This window comes from Zonotrichia albicollis, chromosome 4 (assembly GCF_047830755.1).
Source record: "Zonotrichia albicollis isolate bZonAlb1 chromosome 4, bZonAlb1.hap1, whole genome shotgun sequence".
Lineage (NCBI taxonomy): Eukaryota > Metazoa > Chordata > Aves > Passeriformes > Passerellidae > Zonotrichia > Zonotrichia albicollis.
In genome coordinates, this window is record NC_133822.1 from 17,579,337 (window position 1) to 17,596,264 (window position 16,928).

The 16,928-nt window shown below is 41.4% G+C and overlaps 1 protein-coding gene and 1 long non-coding RNA gene across 3 annotated transcripts in view; one reads left to right on the forward strand and one right to left on the reverse strand.

The window, feature by feature from the left end:
• Nucleotides 1-7,472, forward strand: part of LOC141728757 (uncharacterized) — a 113,559-nt gene extending 106,087 nt beyond the window's left edge. Inside the window, exon 11 of the long non-coding RNA XR_012579917.1 lies at nt 1,777-7,472. This is a non-coding gene — a long non-coding RNA (uncharacterized LOC141728757). The remainder of the gene's footprint in view (nt 1-1,776) is intronic.
• WNT7B (Wnt family member 7B) overlaps nt 1-16,928 on the reverse strand; it is a 92,217-nt gene that overhangs the window by 37,748 nt on the left and 37,541 nt on the right. For both annotated transcript variants that reach the window (XM_005482703.3, XM_005482702.4), the window contains exon 2: nt 4,286-4,512. In XM_005482703.3, coding sequence (XP_005482760.1) covers nt 4,286-4,512 — 227 coding nt within the window. The remainder of the gene's footprint in view (nt 1-4,285; nt 4,513-16,928) is intronic.

Below are 16,928 nucleotides of genomic sequence, written 5' to 3' on the forward strand. Positions count from 1 at the left end.
TTGAACTTTATGTTCTGATTGTGTTTGCCAAAAGTCTCCTTCACCTGGGAGTTAATAAAATCCATGCACAGATTTTGTTGGTTGCTTAAACTGTGGGGTTTTTCTTTCTCCCCTCCCTGCCCCTTTCTGCCTGGAGAGTGGATCAAAAGTTAAATGAATGGGAAGAGACAGGAAACTACTCAAGATATGCTTCTCCTAAACCTCCCCTGGCAAGCAGAGCTGTAACTTCCCTTCAGAGGCATCCTTTCAACACACCAGAAAACTACAGATCAAAACAAAGGGTAAGACATTAAATAAAAAAAATTTAAAACAAAAAAAAAACAAACAATAACAACAAAACAAAAAACCAAACAAACAACAAAAAAAACCCCAAAATATCAAAATCAACTTCAGAACTCCCTTAGGTTTGGTCTACTTGTTAATATTTCCCTGTCAGGTGTCCAATATAATGATTTTCCAAACCACTGCACCAGTGACACAACCAAATATTGCTAAATCATGCTCGTTTTCCACATCATAAGTTTGAGAAAGAAGACCAGTACAGATCACTTTGGATATCTTGACAGATATATTTTCCAAAACACCAGAACAGCTCAGTTTTGCCCTGGATTTAGCACTGGTAAGAGCTGCCTGCTCACAAGCACTTCAGTTTAAAGCGTTCCAGTGGAAAGGGTCAATGCACAAATAATTAGCCACAATAATCCACTGTCAGCATAAGAAGGTGACAAATACAAAAATGTACAAGGACAGCATGAGTAAAGTAAGAGCAGGACTTTCTTTGGGGATGGCATGACTATGGAAGAGTTCCCAGCTATAAATATATCAAAATAAGTTATGCATACACAATGCTTGGCAAACTCATCCCATGCTACAGCCTTTGTTCATTCTAGTAATTTAGATTTCTCTGTCACTTTTATGTCTAGCTGCTATAAATCTTTCACACCAACATGAATGCCCCATGATTTCTACAACTGTTATTCCATCCTCTGGACTATTTCAATTTTTTTTAATATAGATTCCATGTACTGTATTGGTGGTGCAGCCCTCATTCACTGAAGTACTTCTGTGAATAAATAACTCCTCACTGATCCATCTTAGGGCTCAGCTAATAAACTGAGGGCTTCCCCTGGCACAGCAGGATCCCTGGAAATCACCAGGGGAGACATGTGTCCCTGTGTCAGGTCTTCTGGCTTGGTGGAGGGTGGAAGGCATGCATGGTTAGAACATGAAGTCACCCAAGAGGTGATGGTAGAAAGAGATGTACATCTGCTGGAGAAACCTCATGTTGGGTGAGTGTTTGCTTTGAGTTTTGAAGTTTTGCTTTGTATTTTGTTGCATCAAAATACAAGTTAGAATAACCATAGCTCTGTACTTGTCAGTGTGGTGGTAGAGGCTTGGTCAGTGGCTAAAGAGCAGGTCCTCTCCTTCCCATGCAGCAAGAGTTTAATATGTTATCACTGCTTATTTTCCCTCCCTACCTGAGACCTGAATAACTCACCTTCAGTGTTCATCTCCCCAAGGGGTTCTGGGACAAAGCTTTCCTTTGGGGTGAAGTGAAAAACATGCCTGTCTTATTTTAGTTTTAGTCCTTTCTCCAGTGTGTTCAGGAAGAACCAAATGGCTGGTTTAGTGTTTCTGTGTCAGACACGTGTTTTGTTCCACATGTGAATATTTCTATTTTTAAGTAGTTGGGTTTTTAATTCTTTGTCCATTTTTTACCCTTTTCCCCCTTGCTAGTGTAATAACACTGCTTCCTAAACCCTATCCTTTTCCTAGGTACTTGACCTTATCATCTCTGAGTGCTACCCCAGTAACAAAAAAGAAATAAAGACTTGTGGATTATGGGATCCTTTACAGACCTGCATGGAACTCATCTGGCTCGGCTGGAAGGGGTCATGTAAACCTTCTGCAACTCTTAGAGTCTGTGTGGTTTCACACCCAGCAAATGTCAGAGCAGAACTCAGCTGCAACAGCCAAGTTTCATCTGCGTTTGGGTTAACCCATAAAAGAGCCCACCAAATTCCACTTCAGTCCTTTCAGCCATACAAGAAACCACCCAGGTTCAGTGAACAGGTCAAGAATCTATAAATATTTTGGAAAATATGCCTTGAAAAGTGGCTCAAGAAAGCCCTGTTTTTTCCAACTTTCTATAGTCTGGCCAGCCTGATAGCTGGTCCATCCTCATGACAAATAATTTCTGTTCCTTGTAGCTCTTACCTTACATAGAAACATTGAGACTGAAAGCACAACTACAGCTTGTCCTCTTTAGGCATTTGGAGTGCCCTCACTTGCAAAGATTTGGAGGATGAAAGGAATCTCTCTGGTGAAGAGGATTGCTACCCACAAGCACAGTGGTGAAGATGGTGAGGCAGCACAAGATCCTCAGTTGAAGAGGAGAGCATAAGTGGTGGAAACATTTTCACTGGAAAGCTTTGAGATGACACCCACTCTGGTACAACCCTCCAGAGTGGCCAAGCCATAAAGGATCTCAGAGAAGGTGAGACAACTCACTTATCTAAGGTCAGGGCATGCCTGCAAGCTTTGGCAGATGAAAACAGAGCATGAAGAAGCACAGAATGCTTGGCAGATGCACATTTTCTGACAACAACATAATTCTGGTTACCAACCAAAATCAAGCAAACATAATACCAGCCAAGGAGGACCAGACCATGCTTCTAACAGCCAAGTCACTAGATTTTTTTTTTTCTGGCTCATTTAAATTTGAAGGTAGAAGTCAAAAGTTAGGTTAATCCCTGAATATGATGCCTTGAGAATGTCATGTAAAGCTCACAGAATATGACAGACCCTCTGCAAATTTAAGTCAATTGCCCAATGCCAGTGGATTTATTCCCTTACAACACTTTGCAGGTGAACCACTGTGTCCTTAAAGCACCCAGACCTCAGCCAGACTCTCAGATTTGGATGTTCTTTCAAAAAATATTCCATTCCTTTGTTGACCCAAACTTACTTCAGTTTTTGGCATTCATTTCACAAGGGTGTCGGACAAAAACCCTGACACTTTGACCACCACTAACAACCAAAGCATCACCATCTGAGTCAACACCTCTTTGCACATATGAAATTAAACGTTATGTCTTTTTTCATACAGTATTAATGAGATCTTATGTCCGACCACACTCAGCTGTATTGGAAGCACAAGACTCACCCAAACCATTGAATGTAAGAGGTATCACACACAGAAAAATGGGATACAAGAAGAATAGGCTACAACCCCACTGAGAAGGCAGATGGTATCACTTTGAGTGCCCTTGAGAGAGCCACACAGCACAATATGTTATCCCAACCCAGAACAGCAGATAGGAGAGTGGACAGTCCTTGAGGGAGAGAGGAAAGGTCAGGAATAAGTTAAGGATACCCAGCTGGGAGATGAGGAAAATAGTGACTTCAGTGCTGGAAAAAAATTTACATAATCTCCCCTGTGAAATAATACCAGACATAGAGTAAATGAAAAGGTCTTGATCTAACTTCTGCCAGCTAGCAGCTTGTCAGGCCAAGGCCATGTATTATTTTCTTTGAATATGTTTCCTGCCTCAAATCACTTGCAGTATTTTCTTTGCAGTATGATAGCAACACTAAAATGTATCATTGCCACATATTGGAAGGCCAGTGTTGCACGCACAGTACTTCCATCAACTATTTGGGACTCTCCCATTACTTAAGCTTCTGGGAAGTCTGAACAAAGAATAATTTACTGGCTGACACCCCCTCAGCATGTATGATAAGATGCCAACTGCTCCTCCATGACTTAGATATCTTTCATACCCAATTCCCATGTTTTTTCAGGCCTGCAGCTGAAACATGGGATCATGAGGGGACTGACAATTTTACCTGTTTCCAGTACAAAGAGAGCAAGAATCTGTTGTTTATGCTGTCCCCCTCCCTTTCCCAGTCTTCTGTTTGGAATTTTCCATCCAGAGGGATTTTTCTTAGCTGCTTTTAGTTAATTTTTGATTGGCCATGATATTCACCACAGGTATCATGACAACGTGTAACAGGACAGCAGCTGGAATTAGTCTTTTCATGGGTTGTCACCTTGGATGGCTGTGTAGGCACTGAGGCCATTGCTGGGCCTGAATTTGCACAGATATGAGTGACTCCATCTACAGCTCACTGGAGACTCCATGTCTCTTGCCAGTGACTTTTCACTGAGTGGAAACACACAATTGTCCTGTTGAACTCCAAGTTATGAACGTTTGCAGGAAAGGTAAGAGAAAACCATCCCAAACAGATCCCCACAGCACTGCAGGGACAGAGACACCCTTACCTACTCGAAGCTCTTGTCCAAAGACTGTTTTCTCTCCCAGAGCAGAGCAGTTCCACCTCCCATAGCGGAACTGGTACTGGCACTCATTGATTCCCATCTGTGCCCCTTCGCCGATCACGATGATGGCATCAGGGCGGCTCTGGCAGATGGCGCGCTGCCGAGGGGCCAGGCCTGGGATTTTGTTGCAGATTATGTTAGCTCCTAAAGCCACCACGGATGACAAAGCTCTGAAGAGAAAAGCAGAAAGACACGTTATAACCAAACTGAGGTGAGCAGGAGCTGCTGTGTGGCTGGCAGGGTGCTCTGCAAAAGGGGAAGGGTAGGATGTTGAGTTCCTGTAATTATGCCAACTTGGAGCAGCGTCTCTGGTCTGGTATAGCAGCCTGGAAATCTTGCAGTAATTCCTGGTCTGGTTTGTGCCAGAAGAAACAAAGAAATTTAATTTTGGCACTTTTGTTTCCACTCCTACATGGAAACGTCAGCTTGTGAGATGTGGAAAGAAAGACTTGCTTAAAATCGAAATATAGTGATAAGTGATCATCCACAAATCTCTGAATGCAGGTTCAGAATTAGTGTTTTAGTTACTTCAGCCAGTTCATTCACCCTTCATTTGAAAAAGTTAAGCACAATTTAGAAAATTACTTGACACTACCAACTCTCTTGCCCATTATTATGCTCAGGGTATTGAATGATTAATGAAGTTCACCAGCATAACTGTGCTTTTAGATCTGGCAAACAGCATGGAGCACATAGGAGTTATCCTTAATATATGCCATCCAGGCTAGAAACATTTGCAGTTCTCATTCTTCAAGTATATTTTCAGAATTCATTATGAAGTTTGCATATAACTTGCACCTGCCACATGTTTTCACTTGAGCACATTTATTTTTCATTTTCCAGCTCACTTTTCAACATCTTCACAGGCTCATTTTTCAACATCTTTACTGCCTACATGTTAAATGGTGATATTTTGAAAAAAATAGGACAAGACGGGTAGATGTTCAGTGATGGCTCTGGTCACATCTACTGAGTACCCACCAGGCCTATGGAGATGCTTCAGCTGGTCTGGACAGACAGACAGACTGCCCATGATCCTACTTCCCACCTTGAACACCAGCCTGGGCCTTTCATCTTAGTGTTTAAAATTTCCCACTGGAAATGTTCCCTTGGGGAAATACTGAGTAATCAAAATTAAAGAATTATGTAAGAATTTGTCAGTTCATCACAAGGTAACTGCAAAGTTACATAAATGCTGCATTTCAATGAAATCAGTGTTTAATTTTATCATTTCAATAGGATACAGTAAAGCCAGAGCAGGGAGGGTGAAATACTGCTATTCCTGTGGAATGGAAATTCCATGATGATCCTCTCTGCCTTTAGTAGGTATTTTTGCACTTTTTCCAAAGTTAATAGTCCATGAGAAATTCACCACTGGTGGGTTTTTATTAATGGCGGCACAGGGTTGTTATGGATACAGAAATAAGAGGAAGCCATCTCAAGGTGCATGCCCTGTTTTTCTGCCCATTAAACAGAAGTAAGAACAAAAGGTAATTCCAGTCTGATCACTCCCAGTGTTGGAGCAGGAGTGCTCACACCTGCAGCTTTAATTTGTGTTTCTCTGGATGCTGAGCAACAAAGCTGAAGCATCAGCTGGAACCAGAGAGCCCCTGAGATTCATGCAAGTTTTGAGCTAAGGTTTTTTTCCTGGCAGAAAGTATTTCTCCTCTTAAAAATTAAAAAAAAAATTAATAAATTTTAAGTAGCGATGTCTTTAAATTAGGACTTTCCAAGAGATGTGATAATCTTAAGATGTATTATGTTTGATACAGAGACAAGATTCTCTTTACAGTGGCTTATGACTTTATGCTATGGCTTCAAAAGGTAATGAAAATCACTGAGTAAATTTTTTTTGAAAATCAGTACATTTTTGAAAAGCAGTACATTTTTTGTCTTTCTTTTTTTTTTTTTAATCACTTTTCAATATTGAAAATAAAAGTGCTCTTTTCTTCAAAAGGTCATGGAGCTTTTCTCTCTCTTACTTCATCCACTTTCCACACAAAGTAGGATGAACATTCTGAAAATATTGCAGTAAAATACAAAGGAAAGCATTTTCCCTCAATAAATGATGTGTCAAATACAGAAACAGAGGCTCTTTGATGGTACTAAAATGCTGTGCCCCATTCTTGCCCCATCCCCTCCACCTGGCTTTGCCCATTTCTCTGGGACACGCCAGGTGCCCAGGCTTCCTGCAAGACCTTCCCACCTGGAAATCCATTTCCACTGCTGCTTCAGACACTGACCCTTCCAGGAAAACCTAGCCCTGAGCAAATCTGTGGCTGGCTCCTAAGAAAGAGACATGCACAAGGTATTCAAAATCCCATCTGATGCTTGGCACATGCACAAGACACACAGTTCTGGTCTTGTAGCTGCTTGATGGTCTTCAAATCACCAGCAAATCAACTTACCAGCAAAACTTATACCTAAAAATTATTTATATGTTATAGAAATACTTTTTTAAAAATTAAAAATTTATAAAACTGTGCAATAACTTCCTGACAATATTTTTTGAACTGCTGGGTTTCCACAGTTTCCACTAACTATTCTCAAGTTGAGCAGAAAAAACCTTACGACTTTCAAAACAAAGGAAAGCAAGAATTGGCCACAGCATCTAAACATATAATTTTCAGTTAAGTTGCTTCCTTCATACATGTCCCTGCTGTCTCATAATTAGGTTAAGGAATATATTCTTTGGGCTCCCATTGTTTTTCAGAGCAGGCTTTGGTCAAAATATTTTAATACAGTGGGTCAGCTGATTCATCCAGAAAATAAGCACAATCATACCTGCTTCAGAAGGTATTGTGAGGGTATTATGTTATTATAATTATAATTATTGTGTGCTTGTGAAATGTATTATAACAATTAAACTGCAATTATTGGGGGTGGAAGGGGTCTTGGTTTTTCTATTACTTCCAGAAACTTCCCCCTCTCTGGCCTGAATTTACCAGCATATTCCCTCAGACTTGTTTAGCCTACTTTTAAATTGTTACACTGCCAAAAGAAATGCTGAATCATGAAACTGAGGTTTTGGAAAGCTTTATTTTTATTAAAGAAATGCACCCAACAGCATTTCAGGCTTCCTCTCCTCCATTTCTTGTGGTGTCCCTCAGTTTGTGCATCCATCACACATTTGGGAGGGCTGTGATGAGCTCCTGCCCCTTGGCAGGTTGAAGGCTAAATTACTTTTATTCAATTTACAGCTGTCAAAAGGCAGATCCTCCATGCCACATTTTGGCATCCTCTTTCATCTAATCTTTCTCTGTGGTGCAAATTGCCTTGATTCTTATCACCAGAAACTCCTGAGCATGGCATTTTGTTAAGATTTCTGATGCAGTTTACAGTAATTGCAACCATCCTGCACCACAGCAGTCTCCACACAGCTCAGAGTGTTCTGCTGGGTCACCCACATGGGCTATTCCATTAAACATCATCCACATGGCTTATCCAGATAAACAGAGTGAGTGGAATAATGGCACATTTCCTAAGGAATTGGCACCAGTGCCTGGCATATGGAGAGCTTTGACATTTCTTCATGCCTATGCCATTCATGCAAGGGAAACACCAGCACTGAAATTGAGTGATATCTATAAACAGAATTATGCCCAAATTAAAAAAAAAAAAAAAAAAAAAATCCCCCCCCCCAAAAAAAAATACAGGAAAAACCCAAACAACCCAACAAAAACAAACAAACAGAAAACCCAGACAGAAACAAACAAAAAAACCCCATCAGATCTGGATAGGATAGGACCTTGCAGTTCAAACTTCCGTCAAATTACACCTGGTGAACAAGATTTTGGAAGGCTTGGTTTCTGCATAAGAATTCTGAAACATCAGGGTTTTTATCATTTCAGAAAATAACTAGGACTGTGTCACAGCAAGCAGAAAAACACGGCGGTGGGACAAAAGTTTCAGCTTATTTTCTGAAATAATGCTGGCTTACTGGTGCAAAGACAGATGAATCCTGTCACAAAAAGAGAAATTTCTCCTTCCAAATGTATTTCCTGTTACAGTTGTATCTCCTCTCTAGCACCTAAGCAACTCCAGCACCCCTTTTCACAAAGTGAAATGGAAATTATTAGATATTCTAAGTGAGTCATAAAAGTAAAGGTCTTTGAAATGCTTCAGAAATTAAGCACTAAGGCCACGTGAATTTTAAGAACTGCTTGTTGGAAGAGAAATTCACTCCTCATTCCTGGTTGGCTTGCTGGAGTCTCCATTTTATGTTTGCAAAAGCAAGCATTCACCTAACTTGAGCATGAGTAATATCATTCATTTCAAATATTATCATGTCCTTGCAACTTCTGATTAATTTTATATATAGGAAGGTCATGATGTGAACTGCAGTTTACAGAGTCTTGGCACAAGTGGAAAATATATAAAGTAAATCCTTATAATGGACAGCTGTACAAGAACATGAGAGGAAAAAATTTAAATTTTATTCTTGTTAAAAGAATCTGAATTTTGATAAAATTATGAAAGAGAACTGTCTACTTATAGATGAAGAGCAGTAACTGACCAATCTTCGGAATTGTCCCCAAGCTCCTGCACAGGCACAGGTGAGTACTGAGATTTCTCCTAGGAGCTTAATATACTATTCTGACAAATACATGACAAAAGATGTAAAATAAGAGATTAAACCAACAACATGTTGCATACAGGTGAAACAATCACGTCGATTTTAACCTTTTGGTTAAAAAAAACTAAAAAGTTGCCTTAAAAATTCTCTGCCAGTCTGTGCTCCCTGGGCAAATTACATTTTATTGGCGCTCAGGACCGGCGTCAAGAACTTCTTCTCCTCCAGCACCATCCCTCACCTGCATTCCTGACGGCACAACAGCACAGCACACACTTCCCACAGAGCCAGCCCTGCTGCAAGCCCTTGGATAACAGCTATAGGGTCACTGTGATCCCACCCCAGCTCTGAAACTGCTCTTGGGCAGGGGGTTTGTTTTCAGCAAGGAATGAAGGCATTTAGCCGCATGAACCCCATTGACAGCAGAGGAGTTGTGCAGCTTTTTGGCACACTGTACAGAAAACTTACCCCACCATCTCGGACAAAAAAAGAAAAAAATCCACACAGAGGATTCTTTGTTAGCAGGAGCCACCGAGGTATTTTGTGGTGACATTGCGACACATCTGAAACCGTACACCACTACCAAATGGTTGACTTAATTAAGAATTCCTAAGTAAATATTTTGAGTGCGTATCAGTTGCAGAAATTGGCAGGAGTGTCCTGGGCTCTGAATGCCATATGCATTTGTTTAGGCTTTCAGTTTTGCTTTCCACCCTGGCTTTGGGAAGTCGACGCTGGGCACATGTGGGGTTGAAGCGGAAACCCAGCCAGGCTGCGTGGCTCAGCCCTGTGTGCCTTCCCTCTGCTGGGCTCCAGAGCTGGGGGCTTTTGGAACCCAGGACATCCCTCTGGCTGCCCTGGAAGATGAGAGACCCTGGCAGGGGGATCAGGGACCTTGGCACGGAGTCAAAAACACCCGTGCCTTCGATTTTAACCCGTGGAAACAATTACCAACTTTGTATGAGGAGTTACAAGCCACAAGAGTTGGAGTAGAATGATAGTGAATTTATCAGCAGGTGAAAATGTAGAATTTTGGGGGTTTTAGAATGAGGGTTCAGGAGACAAGATGGAGGAATCTGGGCATGTTCTGTCCTTCCCCTTCTTCTTGTCCTCCATCCTCAGCTATGATGGTGACAGTTCTGGATTGGTTTAGAGTAGAGACAGACTGTCGAACATAGGTGATAGGTATTGGAAAATTATTGTAAATAATGTACACATAGTTTTTAATTTAAAAAGGTAACACCATCCCAAGGCAGTCAGTGTGTCATGAACCAACGTGCTGAACAGATCTCAGCAGGTCACAAAGACAATGTATTAAATAAGAGCAAATAAACAACCTTGAGAACAAGAGCCAAGGAATCTTATCTTTTTCTTCAATCTTGGGACTGGGAAAAAGAGACTTTCTAACACCTCGGGGTCATCTCGAAACCAGAAACTCCATCAGGGGGCTGCACACAGACCTGATCGCTCCCACCAAATGAAAGGCAGAGATTTCTCTGAGCTCACCCAAAAAAGTGCCTGGTATCCTGTGCAGTGTGTGTGCTGGCATGGCCAGGGGGAATGGGTGAGCTGGGGGATGACTGACACAAGGGCAGAGCCTGCCTTGGGGTGAATGCCTGTTTAAAAGAGGAGTGGGGCATGCCCCCCATCCCGCTGTGCCACAGTGATCAGGGAACAGCAGCAAAGCCTTGGATCACACCCTGCCCAGCTGGGATGGCTGCTGTGAACCATTGGGCTTCAGCAGAAGGAGGGGAGACATTGCCTGGGATGCCATTCACAGATCAGCACCAGCCTCCTGCAAATTCCTGCTGTTCACTGAGCAAGAGAAATCTGATTTTGACACATATCTTCTTTGCTGTATGACTGGTCCACTGCAATAATTTTTAATAATTTTTCAGTGAGGCAACACTTGATACCTAGCAGCAGGATATCTTGAAGACTGTTACATCTGTAGTTTACCTGTATTCAACATTTTTACACCAACAAAAGACTCATAGAGAACAGAAATGCCTCACAGACCTCATGAGTCCTGTTGTAAAGGCTGTACTAGCAAATTTACATTTCCATTTTCATTGGATATTCACTGTCCTCCAGAATTTTTATGGCAAACTACTGTATAATGAGGGTTTTCTTTCTTGTCTCAAATCACGTTAATTTTTTTTTTTTTTTTGTTTAATGTCAGAGTTTATTCCTTCACAGGAGAACTGCAATATCCCAGCAGACATGGGTGGTGAGCCTGCATGAGGCTGGGTGGTGCTGCAGAGGCACCTCTGTCAGAGACATGCACTGAATTACAGCTACTCTGCATCTCCAGCACCAAGGACAGGAGGGAGGATGCACCTTCCACATCACCTCAAAAAGAAACAGATCCTGCTCCTCAGAATCATGGAAGAGTTTGGGTTGGAAGGGACCTTAAAGTCCAACCAGTGCCACATCCTCCCATGGGCAGGGACACCTTCCACTATGCCAGGCTGCTCCCAGTCCCATCCAGCCTGGCCTTGGGCACTGCCAGGGATGGGGCAGCCACAGCTGCTCTGTGCCAGGGCCTCCCTTTCCACTGGAGCATGTTGCTCTGGTTGGCACAGCCTGGGTACAGGTTCTGCTCCCAGGACAGGTTTTGCTAGGGCTGGACACCCAACTTTAAATGACCTCCCTGGGCTGGCTGCAACTTCAAGCAAAAGAGCCCTGAAAGTCCCTTTCAGCCTGCATTGCTCAGCTAAGCTCCTGCAAAGCCTTGATTTAGGAAGGAAAATTATTTTAGGACCACCTTACTAAACACAAGATCTATCAGAGATTTCAAGGTGCTGACACCCTTTGTGTTTTCCTGGTATGCAGTTCTATTTGCTTCCATGGAAAATTTGGTGTTAACTGCAAGTCAGCCCAAGTTAATGTACCAGAATACGGCCCTGAACAAAGACCTCATGCTAGACACCAGATCCCAAAATAAATTAAGAAGATAGAGGTGTTACACTAAGGAAGCTGCCTAAGAAATGCAGAGTTGGAAATGCTGCACTTGGTAGGTTTTCTATACTTTTATTTTATAGTTATTGAAAAGAAAAAGAAAAAAAAATGCAACCTATTTTCAAGAAAATAGCAAATGACACTTGGAAATATATTTTTATAGTCTCTTAGTGTGTTAACTAATCTTGTCTCTCATTTTCTGCATCTGTTCCCTGATGAGAAAATTATTTGCAGCCTTTCTTGTACCTCCACACCAGCTGTAAGCAAAACTGCTTGGCACTTCCATGGAGCAGGCCTGCATTCCCAGAGCCCAGCAAAACTCCCCACTGGCTATTGGTGATCATGGAAAGAGAAATTCTGATCCATCAAATAGATAATTTTTGGTTAGCTCCTTTCAGAAATTACCCTGCTGAAGTTATGAACCAGTTTGTCCATTTGAGAGTATACATGTTGGTTAGACATGGAAATAGGGTTTGATCAGACCTTCAAATCTGTACCTAAAAGTTGGATATTACTATAAAACAGCTTCAGTCTGAGAAAGTCTCAAGTGTGGATAAAAAGGGGGGAACTCCTCAGAAACTGCAGAATATAAAAGTTTATTTCCTATGCAGATTTCCAAGCATTTAAAACATTATTATATGCTGCATGTGGGCTTTGTGTGAACAACAGCTCTCTGTTTTATAATCTGAACTGTCAACACTGGCACAAAATAATGTGACACCAAACAGGGCTATCTATGAATGTCTAGGGTTCCTTTCAGCTACTTATTTCAAAATTTTAATTCTGAGTGATATAAGAGGCTTGCTAAACCACACAGTAAGTTTTCTAGTTCTCTGGCTTGTTGAGCCTATTGCAGGTGTTCAGAAGGATTAGCAAAAGTCATTCTGAGTTGTTTTTCTAGAGGGAGTTTCTAAATTTGGTGTGCAGCCATAAAAATCTTGCATCTGTGTTATTATCCCAGTGGCCCGTGCTGGGTGTGCCCTTGGTGTTTTGAAAATCACTGTAAGCTTGTGAAAGCAGCTGGATGGAATACTTCTCCTTCTAAAATCCTCTCTCAAAAGATCCCACACGCACTGTCAGTCAGACACACCCAGGCATTTACCTGCCTTTTTGTAAGGTGGCATTTTGACCCCAATTTAGCCGCTTCTTGCCTTCAAACTGAAGATGCTGCTGACTGTGGGCATCTTGAATTCCTTTTTCCTGCAGTTGTCTTTCTGAATTTGATAATTTGAAAACAATCCCTTTATGGCCATGTAATTCAAAGAATGAAGAGGTTTAAAGAGGTAAGCAATGAGAACTATCTGGGATTCCTCCTCAGACAGAGGAGGTACTAAAACAGCTCCACCAAAGTGAGACATGTGCAATCTGTAGGGGCTGCGGGCAGCTGATGGCACACACAGCATCAGCCAGTGAGCACCCAGAGCAGGTTGAGCCTGGCTTAACAGCCACGTCTGAGCCACAGTCCAGCCTCCATCATCAGCCAGCCCCACACTCTCACAGAAATCTCCTTTCACTGCCAACAAATACTCTCATTTTTCTTCCATTCTTTTGCCACTGATCTTTTTAACTTTTTACCCCTAGGTGAAATAGAAATTGATAGAGAAGCTAGCTTTCTGTCTGAATTACATTTATCTGTTCCACAGAAAAAAACCTTAAGCTAACAGCAGCATCACAGACTACTAGGAAGCTCAGAAATCATCAAATTTTCCTAAAACTCTATGACTTTAATATCTTTTAAACACTATAGTGTGGGGACACCAGTTGTTGGTGTCTCTGGGTCTGGATTGAAGGCACTTGAGACAATAATTCATGTTTGGACTCAGGTGTTGATTATTTCTTATCAGCAAAACAGTCTCACTACTCTGAGTTTGGTACATTTTCATTAACAAAGCACAAAATAGCCAACAGTCTCTTGGTACAAGGTCTTTTAAGACTAAACTATCCAATTAAGAGCTGACACCTGGATTATTTTCCCTTTTAACCCAATAACTGATCCCAAAGAGCTGCAATGGGGACTTTTCTGCCCAATTACAAAATGCCACTCAAGCCCAAGAAGAAGGAGGAAGAAGAAGCATGAAGAAGAAACCCAGGATGACACCCTGTGCCCTCCATCTTGCTTCCATCCACAGCATACCAAAAATCCCAAAACCTAAATTTCTCACCAAGTGATCACCTACACTACTCTCTATAATCTGTTTCACAATTTTGTGGATTCCAGTCTACCTTGAAGTCCAGGAAACTTTCTCCATGATTGAGGGTCAGAGTCAGTGCTGCCCTGGGGGTTCAGGGCACCCCAGAGCAGACAGAGAAATATTCCCAGTGCCCTGGGTTTCCACATCATAACATGCTCAGAAGATTAATTTGTTTTAAAAGGGTTGTGGCCATAGACAAGGATAGTCATGGACATTCTCTAAGATCTGAAGCCTGCAACCTGCCCCCTCCATTCCCCACAGTGAGCATTTGAACAATTAGGCACAGTGTAAGATTCTTGAGGTTCTCCTGCGCAGGGCCAGGAGTTGGACTTGATCCCTGTGGGTCCCTTCCAACTCAGAATATTCCAATGTTTCTATTCTATGATTCTAGAAAATATCTGCAATTAAAGATCAGGGTTTCTTCTCTGATACCCAATGGGAACAGAATATTTTCTCCCCCGAGGCCTTGCACTACCCTTTAAGCTGTTTATAAACCTTCTGCAGAACAAAACAGCCCTCATCCAAATTTTCCTCTCATGCATGAGACCTCTGATCATTTCCATCCTCCTTTTCAATGTTCTCTCCCACTGGTCCACACTTTTCTGCACAAGAAGATAAACTACATGTGATGAAAAGAATTACACTCCCCTCTTCTCCTCTCAGGGATGCAAAAACAAGATAACTGCTTTTGCCATTCCATGTCTTTAGCTCCACTTAATAAAATAGGGTTGAGACCTATAGTGGCTCTTCAGTCCTCATTCTACAGTAAATTACAATTGCTCCTGACTTCTTCAGTTCCTGCATGGACTTCATTGCAGCTGTGTAAAACTGGCCCAAAATTATTTTGACTCCTTGTGCCTCACCCCCTCATTAGTGGAACAGTAGCAGTTCAGCAATCAATGTCCAGTAATGAGCACTCCTTTGATTTGCAGCATCTGACTTTGGGAACATGGGGCAGATGGAGGGGAAGTATGGTTAAAAGTATAAAAAACCAATTTGCTTAGATTGCACTTAACATTTACATTAGAGGTTTTACTGTCTGAGACAGATGAAGTAAAAGTACCTTCACTAAGTACCTAAAACACACAAAGCTTGTGTTTTAAAAGCACCCATTTTAAGAGTCTTAAAAATATTGCATATATTGCTTCCTACTGATATACAACCTGAATAAATCTACACCAAATTTTGGTGCAATATTGAGGGGAATTATGGCATAGGAATCAATTTTCACAACAAAGAGTATCCAAAGTAGGCTTGATGTGTTTTGGTTTCATTGCACTTCTGAGAATCAGAGCAACTGCTCAGGCAAATGAGAATTGCTCCAACTGGAACTGAGAAGAGGTGGCATCACCTCCAGCCTAAGTCATTCTCTCTTGTCTACAAACAAAGCCAGAGAAGTTTTTCTTGTAAGGAGCTACACATGTTGGTGGAAAAGCATCTTTCAGTTGCAGGCTTAAATTCTGTCACCCTTTGTTTAATTTCTAGGCCAGTCTGTACATTCAAGGGACCCTAGAGTGAAGATTTACAGTTCAAGTCATTCAGTGCTTCTGAATTTTCTGTAATTCATGGCTTTTCTGTAGAGCATGGATGATATAAAAGTTTCTATCCAGTAACACTTCTAGAATTAAGCCAGTGTTTTCATCCAGCTTCTGAGCACTTCATCCCTAGTAAAAAATCAAAGTGCCTGATTTTATTGGATTACCATTGCATTATGCCATTACCGTGAATCATTAGACTCTGGTTTCCCTACCTCACACATAAAGCATTTGTGCCACATCCTCAAGTTTTCCCAGCACAGCCTATATGATCCAGGATGAAAATTTACTGCCATGGCAGAACAAACATGCAGCATTGGAAAGACATTAATATAAAATAAAACTGAGTGGAAGCTGAAAGCCCAGAGTAACTTTGAGAGCACAATTTTGGTTTCTTTGGATCTTTAATCTCCAGGATGGCTCCTTTTTTTTTTTTTTTTTTTTGTCCAAATTGTTCACCCAGGTCTAATGACCATTGAACAGTCTGGCAGGCACTACACATGAGATAGGATTAGGAGGTCATGGGTTCAGTCTGTAAGTAGGACCACTCACCCCTCTCACAAATCTACTCAGTTGACAGACAATCCTTTGTGATGAGTTGGCCACCCATTCGGAGGGTAAACAGAATTCTCACTGATTTTGAAAATTTGACCATGAGACACAATATGCCTTTCCATGTGAGGAAGCCCACCCCACAGACTGGGGAAGAAAATCACAGCTCATGCTGTTCAAAATCCATCTTCCCTGAGGCTCTTCCTGGGCTGACGAGTGTTTCCCAAGTTGAGTGCTTTTATTCTGTCTTCCAGTGTGTTCTAAAAAATACTTACAGAATGCTAAAATTCTTTATTTCAAAGGAAAAACTAATTGCACTAATGGAACAATATATGTATTTGTTCAGTTACTTTAATGAAGCGAATGTTTTGCATGCTTTCAGGAAAAAAAGAATTATAAATAATACCTTAATGCCATGTCTTAAAGCATGCCTCAGAACTCTCCTAAGCATCTTGTTTGTTATGCTTCAAAACTTTCTGTCACCATAAAGGAAAAAAGAATCAACAGCATTCCTTCTGTCTTAGAGAAAGATGAGAGTAAGAAAATCACCCCTTTGGGGATTCTTAGTTGATGTAGGGAAAACTGTAACTTCATGAAGGATCTGATAACTAACCCATATGGTGCATGATCCTGATAATACAATCCAAACATCACAAACCAACTCCCAAAAGCTAACAAGAATCAGCGACTTTGTTGTAGAACAAAACAATAAGATCTCATGCTGACCCAGAATCCAGTTCCTCTGGAGATACCAAATGCCTCTCTCACAAGGA